Consider the following 12,562-nt stretch of genomic DNA (forward strand, 5'->3'; position numbering starts at 1 on the left):
CGAGACACTGTCACACTGGGCTGAGGGAGCAGGCCGAGATACTGCCACACTGGGCTGAGGGACCAGGCCGAGATACTGCCACACTGGGCTGAGGGACCAGGCCGAGACACTGCCACACTGGGCCGGGGGAGCAGGCCGAGACACTGCCACACTGGGCCGGGGGAGCAGGCCGAGACACTGCCACACTGGGCCGGGGGAGCAGGCCGAGACACTGCCACACTGGGCTGAGGTACCAGGCTGAGACACTGCCACACTGGGCTGAGGGACCAGGCCGAGACACTGCCACACTGGGCCGGGGGAGCAGGCTGAGACACTGCCACACTGGGCTGAGGTACCAGGCTGAGACACTGCCACACTGGGCTGAGGGACCAGGCCGAGATGCTGCCACACTGGGCTGAGGGAGCAGGCCGAGATACTGCCACACTGGGCTGAGGGACCAGGCCGAGGCACTGCCACACTGGGCTGAGGGATCAGGCCGAGACACTGCCACACTGGGCTGAGGGATCAGGCCGAGACACTGCCACACTGGGCTGAGGGAGCAGGCCGAGACACTGCCACACTGGGCTGAGGGACCAGGCAGAGACACTGCCACACTGGGCTGAGGGATCAGGCCGAGACACTGCCACACTGGGCTGAGGGAGCAGGCCGAGACACTGCCACACTGGGCTGAGGGACCAGGCCGAGACACTGCCACACTGGGCTGAGGGACCAGGCCGAGACACTGCCACACTGGGCTGAGGGACCAGGCTGAGAGAAGTAAAAGGTGATGTTCTGTGCTGTCCTGATTGGAACTACATCACTGTCTCTGGGTCGAAATCCGGGAATTCCTTTCCCAAACCGTACAGCTCAGGGACCGCACCGGGTCAAGAGGGCAGCTCATCCCCCGCCTCCTAAATTAGGGGCAATTAGGGAAAGACAATAAATGCTGGGCCCATCCAGGAACGCAGGAGTAAAGACCTTGCTTTAGTTGTTACGACAGGCAGTGAAATCCCGAAAAGCCGATAACACAGCAGGGGGAGATCATCGCCCTTTCCTCACGGGCCCACTGCGTTGGGAGTTAGACTCCGGCCGCGTGACGTCAGAGAGTGGGCCTTCACCCCGCAGATTTTCATAAACACCGAATTTTTCCCACCGTCGTTCAAACAGGGGCAGAGGTACGGGTAGAGTTTCTCTGTGAAGGCGTCAGTGAAAGTGTGGAGGTGGGACATACTGTCTGCGTTGTAAAACGACACTTGCCCCCCCTCGTAGTCCAGGTACACCCCGACCTTCCTCGGCCTCGGAACGACGCTCAGGCTGGTCGGGGGCGAGGTGAAGGCCGTGTACTCGCTCCCACCTCGGAGGCTCAGTCTCCAGTAGCCGTCCTCGGGGGTCCGTCTGATTCTCCCCTTCCTCTTGCAGGACCTCTTCGCCACTCCCAGGTCCCACTCGGTCTTGTCCCCCACCTCAACCTCCCAGTAGTGCCTCCCCGATGTGAATCCCTCCGACCCCAGCACACAGGCGCACCGGTCGAACCTCTGGGGCAGGTCTGGGAGCTCCTGCCTTCGGTCTCCCATCCTCACGGCCGACTGGTCCTCACTCAGGACCAGCCAGGGGTTGGCGGTTTTCGGATTCAGGGTCAGAGCGGCCGGCACTGAGCGGGGGAAGAAAAACAACACAGAAAGAAAAGGCAGAGGGTGAATGAGTTAAATCGAACCCGGGTCCCTTGCGCTGTGAGGCAGCAACACTAACCACTGAGACACCGTGCCACCCCCATTAGCCTGTTATCATCAGGGAACGTGCTCGGGTCCACGGGAAAAGGTATAATGGGAGAGTACTCAGAAAACAGTGATAACATTGGGCAGAGTCAGCATGGATTTCCGAAAGGGAAATCGTGCTCGTCAAAGTGATTGGATGTAACTCGTGAAGTTGCTCAGGGGGAGCCGCTGGATGTGGTTTACTTGGACTTTCAGGAGGCCTTTACTGAGGTCCCGGGTAAGAGATCAACGTGTAAACTGAAAGTGCATGGAATTGCGAGGGCAGGGTGGTACGGGGTATTGACATGGACTGAGGTGGCTGACAGGCAGAAAACAATGAATAGAATAATATGGAACATTACAGCGCAGTACAGGCCCTTCGGCCCTCGATGTTGCACTGACCTGTACCAATCTGAAGCCCATCGAACCTACACTATTACATTTTTGTCCATATGTTTATCCAATGACCATTTAAATGCCCTTAAAGTTGGTGCGTCTATGACTGTTGCAGGCAGTACATTCCACACCTGTACTACTCTGAGTAAAGAAACTACATCAGATATCTGCCCTATAACTATCACCCCTCAATGTAACTCTATGTTCCCTCGTACTAGCTATCACCATCCGAGGAAAAAGGCTCTCACTCTCCACCCTATCTAACCCCCTGATTATCTTATATGTCTCAATTAAGTCACCTCTCAACCTGCTTCTCTCTTACAAAAACAGCTTCAAGTCCCTCAGCCTTTCCTCATCAGACCTTCCCTCCATACCAGGCAACATCTTAGTAAATCTCCTCTGAACCCTTTCCAATGTTTCCACATCCTTCCGATAATGTGGTGACCAGAACTGTATGCAATACACCAAGTGAGGCCGCATCAGAATTTTGTACAGCTGCAGCCTGACCTCAATCCCTCCACCAATAAAACCTAACACACCATATGCCTTCTTAACAACCCTATCAATCTGGGTGGCAACTTTCAGGGATCTAAGCATATGGACACCGAGATCTCTCTGCTCATCTACACGACCAAGAATCTTACCGTTAACCCAGTACTCTGCATTCCTGTTACTCTTTCCAAAGTGAATCACCTCACATTTTTCTGTATTAAACTCCATTTGCCACCTCTCTGCCCAGCTCTGCAGCTTATCTATAACCTGCAACCTCCTTTGGCGCTATCCATAACTCTACCGACCTTAGTGTCATCCGCAAATTTACTAACCCATCCATCTACGCCCTCATCCAGGTCATTTATAAAAATGACAAACAGCAGTGGACCCAAAACAGAGCCTTGTGGTATACCACAAGTAACAAAACTCTCGGATGAACATTTCCCATCAACCACCATGCTCAGTCTTCTTTCAGCTAGCTAATTTCTAATCCAAACCGCTAAACCACCCTCAATCCCATGCCTCCGTATTTTGTGCAATAGCCTACCTTGGGGAACCTTATCAAACACCTTACTGAAACCCCTATACACCACATCGAGGGCTTTACCCTCATCCACCTGTTTGGTCACCTTATCAAAGAACTCAATAAGGTTTGTGAGACACGACCTACCCTTCACAAAACCTTGTTGAATATCCTTAATCAATTTATTTCTTTATTATAAATCTTATTATAAATCCTGTCTCTTATAACCGAGTCCAACACTTTACCCTCAACCGAAGTAAGGCCCACTGCTCTATAATTCCCAGGGTTGGGTCAGGATAAACAGGTCACTTTCTCAATGGCAGCCCCTGTCCAGCGTCCCCTGTAATTTTCTGACTGCGCGGGCTTCCAACTCGGATACGCGGCAGTGACTTCGGGAACGGTGTACAGTTCTGGTCACCACATTACCAAAAGGATGTGGATGCTTTGGAGAGGGTGCAGAGAAGGTTTACGAGGATGTTGCCTGGGATGGAAGGTGCTAGCTATGAAGAGAGATTGAGTAGGTTAGGTTTCCTTTCATTAGAGAAATGGAGATTGAGGGGGCACCTGATTGAGTTTTACAAAATCATGAAAGGGATAGACAGGGTGGATAGAGATAAGCTTTTTCCCAGGGTGAAGGATTCAATAACGAGAGGTCACACTTTCAAGGTGAGAGGTGAAACGTTTAAGGGGGATACATGCGGCAAGTACTTTACCGCATGTGGGTGGTGGGTATCTGGAACGCGTTGCCAGCAGAGGTGGCAGAGGCAGGCACAGTGGATTCATTTAAGATGCGTCTGGACAGATGTATGAGTAGGTGGGGAGCAGAGGGATCCAGATGCTTAGGAACTGGGCGACAGGTTTAGACAGTAGATTTGGATCAGCCCAGGCTTGGAGGGCCGAAGGGCATGTTCTTTGTTCTAACCAGGAACCAACACCAGTTGAGCGAGTGGGAAAATATTTGGCAGATGGAGTGTAATGTGGATCAATGGGAGGTGAACCTTCCAACAGGTGGCTATTGGCAAGAGTGGGAGAGGTGCTCAAGTTGTGTTTAATTCCCTCCCCCAACACCGCCTCATATTTTCTTTTCCATTTTCCTCCGCCACGTACTTTGAAATCACTGCTCTACTAACTGGGACTGAGAGCACAGACATCTCTTTACCTGGGCTGATAGTGTCCAGCATTTCTCTCCAGGCAATATACTGCAAGGGACCTCTGAATATCCCCAGAGGAAGATCCATGTCCACCAGTTCCATCGCATTGTGACTAATCCTGCAAGTTCAATGTTCAAAGATTGAAAAATATATTTCCTTTCTTTTTGCATTAAAAGATTAAGCTGTGTTTGTTAACAATTTGTGTTTGTAAATAAAGGAAAGTCATACTTGGCATTCCAGGAATCTTTCTCCTGAAACAAAACAGAAACACAAGTCAACTTTTGACAGACAGATCAAAACCTGAATACGATGACACGGGACAAGGTCAAAAGTCACATGACACCAGGTTATAGTTGGACAAGTTTATTTGAAAACACTAGCTTTAGGAGCGCTGCTCCTGCATCAGGTGCGAGTGAGAGAGGGAGACCGTAGACGCAGAATTTATAGGGAAAAGATCAAAGGGTCATACAACACGTGTGAATGGATTGAACACGCTCCCTCGGAACACGGGTCAGGCCATTTCGGACTGAGATAAGGAGGGATTTCTTTGAACCGGAGAGTGGTGATCCTGGTCAATTCTCTGCCCCAGAGGAGTGCAGAGTCTCACTCATTGAGTCATAGTCGCAGAGTCATAAAGCTCAGAAACAGACCCTTCAGTCCAACCAGTCCCGGCTGACCCTAATCCCAAACTAAACCAGTCCCACCTCCCTGGAGAAAGTGAGGACTGCAGATGCTGGAGATCAAAGTCGAAGAGCGCGATGCTGGAAAAGCACAGCCAGTCAGGCAGCATTCCAGATGAAGAGCTCTTATTCGAAACGTTGACTCTCCTGCTCCTCGGATGCTGCCTGACCGGCTGTGCTTTTCCAGCACCACACTCTTCGACACTAGTCCAACCTACCTGCTCATCCCCAAATCCCTCCAAACCTGTCCTATTCACGTACTTATCCAAATGTCTTTGAAACATTGTAATTGTGTCCACATCCACCACTTCCTCAGGAAGTTCACTTCACACACAAACCACCTTCTGGGGAAAGCATTTGCCCTGTGTCCTTTAAAATCTCTCTCCTCTCACTTTAACCTTATACCCCCTCATCTTGAAATCCCTCATCCCAGGTGCCATTCACCTGATCTATGGCCCTCATGATTTTATGAACCTCTATAAGGTCACCCCTCAATCGCCTACGCTCCAATGAGGAAGGCCCCAGCCTCTCCTTATACCTCAAACCCTCCATCCCCAGGAACATCCTGGGAAATCCCTTGAGATTTCCAGTATCCGACCTTAACCCGTCACGATTTTATAAACCTCTCTAAGGTCACGATCCAGTGAGGAGGGTCCCACCCTATCCAGCCTTTCAGGACAACACAGACCTTCCATTCCCAGAAACATCCTGGTAAATCACTGGAGATTTCCAGATATCAGGGGATACAGAGATATTGCAGGAAAATGGTCTTGGGATAAAAGATGGGCCATGATCTGGTTGCACTGTTTTAAAGCACGTTTGCTGGGCTGAATGGCCCCCGCCTGGTCCTCATTCCCAGTCACCCCTTCACTTCCAATGATAGGGATACAGAACACTGAACCCCCCCTCCCCAGTGGGTACGTAGGGGGCAGCGTTTACTCCGCACTCCAGGTGATTCTTGGCAATACCAAGATGCCGATTACCGAAGACTGCTACGTTTCTCTCCTTACCTTGAGGATGGTCAATACGTCCGGCCGATCGAGCCGCGACTGAAACTCGGTCAGAACCCGCTCGGCGGAGTCCAGGGCACCCTGAATCTCCCGCAGGTTCCCTCGCATAGCCTCCAGGATCATCCCCTCCCGTGCACGGAGATCTCCGTCCAGGCGCCGCTCCATCTCACTCAGAGTCCGGTGCATCTTGGCGAGTTCATACTTGATGTGGACTTGCAGATTGCGTGACTGCTCCTGAACCCATTGGAACACAGGCACACGATCAAAATGTTTCAAACCGGGGAGTTGGGGGGGGGTGGGGGGAGAAGGGGAGAGGGAAAGAAACTGGGGTTTGGAGAAGTGACCAAACGGGCGTCTCACCTTGACTTGGGAGATCTTCTGCTCCTGGTTGAATTTAGCCTTGAGCAGCTGGGCCTTCCTTTTGGCGGCCAAATCCAAGGACGATTTCAGCTGATCCTGTAAACGAGAGCAGAAATTCCTGAACTGGGGCCTTCAGACATTCCCAGAAAAGTGGATTGGGCAGGATGAAGTGCTGTGGAAGCCACACCCCCCAATCTCTCTGCACAACGGGACAGACGTGGTCCCATTCAGCCCCATTGTATGTCTGCTGCCATCTTCCTGGATTCAATTCCCTCTTGGGTGCACACCCCACCCCCACCCCCACTCCCGCCCTATTGGACCTGCCTCTGTCATGCACCCAGACAGAGCATCCCAAACCCCAAAATCCCACAGGACGGAGAAAGCCTTTCCCTTCCTATCTCCTCGGCTTCTCCGACCAGTACTGTCCCTCATATCTGTACACGCCCTGGTTCTCAGTCCTCTAACCAACCGGGACATATTTCTCCCTCTCCACTCTGCCCAGACCCATTGTGATTTTCAACACTTCCCCAGCAGTAATTCACCAAGGCTACAAAGATTGGAGAGTTCGAGTCATGAGGAGAGGTGAGGACTGTTTCTCTGGACTGAAAATGTGTTGCTGGAAAAGCGCAGCAGGTCAGGCAGCATCCAAGGAACAGGAGAATCGACGTTTCAGGCATAAGCCCTTCTTCAGGGCTTATGCCCGAAACATCGATTCTCCTGTTCCTTGGATGCTGCCTGACCTGCTGCGCTTTTCCAGCAACACATTTTCAGCTCTGATCTCCAGCATCTGCAGCCCTCACTTTCTCCTGTTTCTCTGGAGCCGAGGAGGCTGAGGGGTGACATTAGAGAGGTTTGGAAAATTATGACAGGCTAAGATACAGTGAATAGCCAAAGTCTTTTCCCCTGGGAAGGGTAGTCCAAAACTAGTGGACATAGGTTTAAGGTGAGAGGGGAGAGACTTGAAAGAGATCTGAGGGACAAGTCTTTCACACAGAGGGTGGTGCGTACACGGAACGAGCTGCCGGAGGAAGTAGTGGAACATTTAAGACTTTCAGACAGATACATGGATAGGAAGGGTTTGAGAGAGATATGGGCCAAATGCAGGCAAGTGGGACGAGTTCAGTTTAAGATACTGCGTCGGCATGGACGGGTTGGGCCGAAGGGCCTGTTTTCTTGCTGTGTGACTCTTATCAAATCTAACCTTGGCTTTCTCTTCTCCCAGAAAAGACTGTCACCAGTCTATGTGACTGAAGCTCCTCAGCCCGAGGTCAGTCCTCATCAATCCACACTGAGAGTTCTCTCTCTCTCTCTAATTCATTCACACGTACGAGCTTACGGGGAAAGGTGTAGGATGAGACTGCTGTGGGATGTTTCTCCTGAAGGTACAGAGGACACCAGTTAGACCAAAGCTGGAATACTGTGAAGACGCCAGTGGAGGCAGCCCAGAAAAGGTTTGTTTGGATGGTCCTGGATCTGGAAGGATTTTGTTTTGAGGTTCATTAAGAGGTTTGAAGATTCGGAGGTGACTTTATGAAAATGTACATGATCCTTTGGAGATTTGACAGGGTAGCTGTGGAAATGTTGTTTCCACTTGTGGGAGAGTCTGGGGCCAAAGGGCATCATCCAAGAATAAGGGGGTGTCTATTTAAGACAGAGATGAGGAGGAATTTCATCTCTTTTAGAGGGGAGTGAATCTGTGCAATTCTCTACCACTGAGAGCTATAGAGGTTGTGCTGTTAAGGACATCCAAGGCGGACCAGACAGGTTTTTAATGAGTGAGGGAATCAAAGGTTATGGGGAAAAGATCGGAAACTGGAGTCAGGGATTATCAGATCAGCCAGGATCACATTGATGAGAGGAGCTGACTCGATGGGCTGAATGGTCTATTTCTGATCCTCACCCTCCATCAGGGCTTTTGCCCAAAATGTTGACTCTCCTGCTCCTCAGATGCTGCCTGACCTGCTGTGCTTTTCCAACACCACCCAGTTCAACTCTGATTCACCAGCATCTGCAGTCCTCACTTTCTCCTACTTCAGCTCCTCCCTGTTAGTCTCATATCTCTACAGAGGCTGGAAAATGGTCACCAACTCCCCCTTTGTTTCCACATGAACAGTTCTTGACTGCAGTACTGCCTCGTTCAGATTCAGGTACCAGAGTGTCAATAATTTTTAAATATTCATTCACGGGATGTGGGCATCGCTGGCCAGGCCAGCATTTATTACCCATCCCTAATTGCCCAGAGGGCAGTTAAGTGTCAAACCCCTTTGCTGTGGGTCTGGAGTGACACGTAGGCCAGACCAGGTAAGGATGGCAGTAACAATAATCACCAATGGATTCCTGGTCAGCGTTAGATCCTTAAATCTAGATTTTATTTTAGAGTGAGTTTAATTTCCACCATCTGTGCAGAGGCGGGATTTGAACCCGGGTCCCCAGAACATTACCTGGGTGCTCCCCTTACACCCCCAGCCCAAGTCCTGAAGAAGGGTTACACCTGAAACATTGACCTCTCCACCTCCTGATGCTGCCTGGCTTGCTGTGCTCTCCCAGCCTCCTGCTTGTCCAACTCTGGGTTAACACAACACCACTCAGTCCATCACCTCCTCATGGGGTATCCCTGAGGGTCACCTCCTGGTGTCAGCCCCCACCCGGGGGAGCTCAGACTCTGTGGCTGACCTGGTTCCGATCCTCTACCCTCAGGGTCTCAGCGAATGTCCCTAAAACTGGAGCTTCCCAGAATTGAGGGACAGAGTCCTGCACCGGTTGAACGCGTGGTCTGCTCCCTCCGGTTGGCCTTGTTCACCTTGTAAAGGCCCACAGCCTCATTGAGGGGGATGAAGGTGTGATATCTGTGCTCCCGGCTGTCCCGGCAGATGCTGCAGAGGAGCTCCTGGTCGGTTTCACACAGCAGCTTCACTCCTTCCTGGTGCAGCTCACAGTGGAGCTGCTGGCTCGCCATCCTCCGGGTCCTGCTCAGCTGCCTCGCCCTCCCGGCCAGGTTGGTGAGAGCCCGGTTCGACCTGAGGGTTAGCCCCGGGAACACCTGCAGACACTCGGGGCAGAAGTTGGTCTCCTGGGCTTGCCAGCAGCCTGTGATACAGGAGCGGCAGTAACTCTGACCACAGTCCAGGGTCACTGGATCCACAAACAGCCCGAGGCACACCGCACAAACCAACTCCTCTCTCCAGCTCCCAGCCCGCTGCCCGGAATCCATCCCGCCGGCAACTCCCAGCGTTTGGCGGTGTCCTGCTCTGAGATTCACTTCCTCGTGTTCTTACAGAGAGCAGTGCAGGCACGGTCCCTGGGTGGGAAGGGACGGAAGAGGTGTGTTTGAACCCGCAGCCAGCCTGCGAGGGTAATTTGATCCACTCACTGAGACCAGAGCCAACCCACTGACAATGCACTAACAGAGCAACCCGCCAGATCACTGAGGGAGAACGGTTCAGAATACCGTGCACACAGCACTGAGACACCTGAGAGTTCAGAATATACACAGCACTGAGACACCTGAGAGTTCAGAATATACACAGCACTGAGACACCTGACAGTTCAGAATACACACAGCACTGAGACACCTGACAGTTCAGAATATACACAGCACTGAGACACATGACAGTTCAGAATATACACAGCACTGAGACACCTGAGAGTTCAGAATATACACAGCACTGAGACACCTGACAGTTCAGAATATACACAGCACTGAGACACCTGACAGTTCAGAATACACACAGCACTGAGACACCTGAGAGTTCAGAATATACACAGCACTGAGACACCTGACAGTACAGAATATACACAGCACTGAGACACCTGACAGTTCAGAATATACACAGCACTGAGACACCTGACAGTTCAGAATATACACAGCACTGAGACACCTGACAGTTCAGAATACACACAGCACTGAGACACCTGACAGTTCAGAATATACACAGCACTGAGACACCTGACAGTTCAGAATATACACAGCACTGAGACACCAGACAGATCAGAATACACACAGCACTGAGACACCAGACAGTTCAGAATATACACAGCACTGAGACACCTGACAGTCCAGAATACACACAGCACTGAGACATCTGACAGTTCAGAATATACACAGCACTGAGACACCTGACAGTTCAGAATATACACAGCACTGAGACACCTGAGAGTTCAGAATATACACAGCACTGAGACACCTGACAGTTCAGAATACACACAGGACTGAGACACCAGACAGTTCAGAATTCTCACAGCACTGAGACACCTGACAGTTCAGAATATACACAGCACTGAGACACCTGACAGTTCAGAATACACACAGCACTGAGACACCAGACAGTTCAGAATACACACAGCACTGAGACACCTGACAGTTCAGAATATACACAGCACTGAGACACCTGACAGTTCAGAATACACACAGCACTAAGACACCTGACAGTACAGAATATATACAGCACTGAGACACCAGACAGTTCAGAATACACACAGGACTGAGACACCTGAGAGTTCAGAATATACACAGCACTGAGACACCTGACAGTTCAGAATACACACAGCACTGAGACACCTGACAGTTCAGAATATACACAGCACTGAGACACCTGACAGTTCAGAATATACACAGCACTGAGACACCTGACAGTTCAGAACATACACAGCACTGAGACACCTGACAGTTCAGAATATACACAGCACTGAGACACCTGACAGTTCAGAATATACACAGCACTGAGACACCTGACAGTTCAGAATATACACAGCACTGAGACACCTGACAGTTCAGAATACACACAGCACTGAGACACCTGACAGTTCAGAATACACACAGCACTGAGACACCTGACAGTTCAGAATATACACAGCACTGAGACACCTGACAGTTCAGAATACACACAGCACTGAGACACCTGACAGTTCAGAATACACACAGCACTGAGACACCTGACAGTTCAGAATATATACAGCACTGAGGCACCTGACAGTTCAGAATATACACAGCACTGAGACACCTGACAGTTCAGAATATACACAGCACTGAGACACCAGACAGTTCAGAATATACACAGCACTGAGACACCTGACAGTTCAGAATATACACAGCACTGAGACACCTGACAGTTCAGAATACACACAGCACTGAGACTCCTGACAGTTCGGAATATACACAGCACTGAGACACCTGACAGTTCAGAATACACACAGCACTGAGACACCTGACAGTTCAGAATACACACAGCACTGAGACACCTGACAGTTCAGAATATACACAGCACTGAGACACCTGACAGTTCAGAATACAGACAGCACTGAGGCACCTGACAGTTCAGAATACACACAGCACTGAGACACCTGACAGTTCAGAATACACACAGCACTGAGACACCTGACAGTTCAGAATATACACAGCACTGAGACACCTGACAGTTCAGAATACACACAGCACTGAGACACCTGACAGTTCAGAATACACACAGCACTGAGACACCTGACAGTTCAGAATACACACAGCACTGAGACACCTGACAGTTCAGAATATACACAGCACTGAGACACCTGACAGTTCAGAATACACACAGCACTGAGACACCAGACAGTTCAGAATACACACAGCACTGAGACACCTGACAGTTCAGAATACACACAGCACTGAGACACCTGACAGTTCAGAATACACACAGCACTGAGACACCTGACAGTTCAGAATACACACAGCACTGAGACACCTGACAGTTCAGAATATACACAGCACTGAGACACCTGACAGTTCAGAATACACACAGCACTGAGACACCTGACAGTTCAGAATACACACAGCACTGAGACACCTGACCGTTCAGAATACACACAGCACTGAGACACCTGACCGTTCAGAATACACACATAACTGAGACACCAGACAGTTCAGTATACACACAGCACTGAGACACCAGACAGTTCAGTATACACACAGCACTGAGACACCTGACAGTTCAGAATACACACAGCACTGAGACACCTGACAGTTCAGAATACACACAGCACTGAGACACCTGACAGTTCAGAATATACACAGCACTGAGACACCTGACAGTTCAGAATACACACAGCACTGAGACACCTGACAGTTCAGAATACACACAGCACTGAGACACCTGACAGTTCAGAATATACACAGCACTGAGACACCTGACAGTTCAGAATATACACAGCACTGAGACACCAGACAGATCAGAATACACACAGCACT

The 12,562-nt window shown here is 50.5% G+C and overlaps 1 protein-coding gene across 1 annotated transcript; it reads right to left on the bottom strand.

Moving 5' to 3' along the window:
• Positions 1–944: 944 nt before the first annotated feature.
• On the bottom strand, positions 945–9,556 carry LOC148140592 (zinc-binding protein A33-like). Its single transcript, XM_087978885.1, has 6 exons — positions 9,146–9,556; positions 6,346–6,441; positions 5,986–6,219; positions 4,524–4,546; positions 4,304–4,413; positions 945–1,630 (listed from the first exon to the last, which is right to left on the bottom strand). The coding sequence occupies exons 1-6, from the start codon at positions 9,554–9,556 to the stop codon at positions 1,035–1,037; spliced, it is 1,470 nt and encodes a 489-aa protein (XP_087835011.1). The 3' UTR covers positions 945–1,034.
• Between the last annotated feature and the right edge of the window lie 3,006 nt (positions 9,557–12,562).

Source organism: Chiloscyllium plagiosum, unplaced genomic scaffold, assembly GCF_037043375.1.
Source record: "Chiloscyllium plagiosum isolate Xiang-an unplaced genomic scaffold, Cpla_swu_hap1 HiC_scaffold_35, whole genome shotgun sequence".
In the NCBI taxonomy this organism is placed as follows: Eukaryota; Metazoa; Chordata; class Chondrichthyes; order Orectolobiformes; family Hemiscylliidae; genus Chiloscyllium; species Chiloscyllium plagiosum.

Bases quoted from the DNA above. Each gene is read 5' to 3' on its own strand.
- LOC148140592 (XM_087978885.1), bottom strand. From the start codon at position 9,556: ATGGATTCCGGGCAGCGGGCTGGGAGCTGGAGAGAGGAGTTGGTTTGT. The intron at 4,547-5,985 runs GTAAGGAGAGAA...GTTTTGTTTCAG, and splicing joins ACGTATTGACCATCCTCAAG to GAGAAAGATTCCTGGAATGC. The intron at 4,414-4,523 runs GTATGACTTTCC...TTGAACTTGCAG, and splicing joins AAAGATTCCTGGAATGCCAA to GATTAGTCACAATGCGATGG.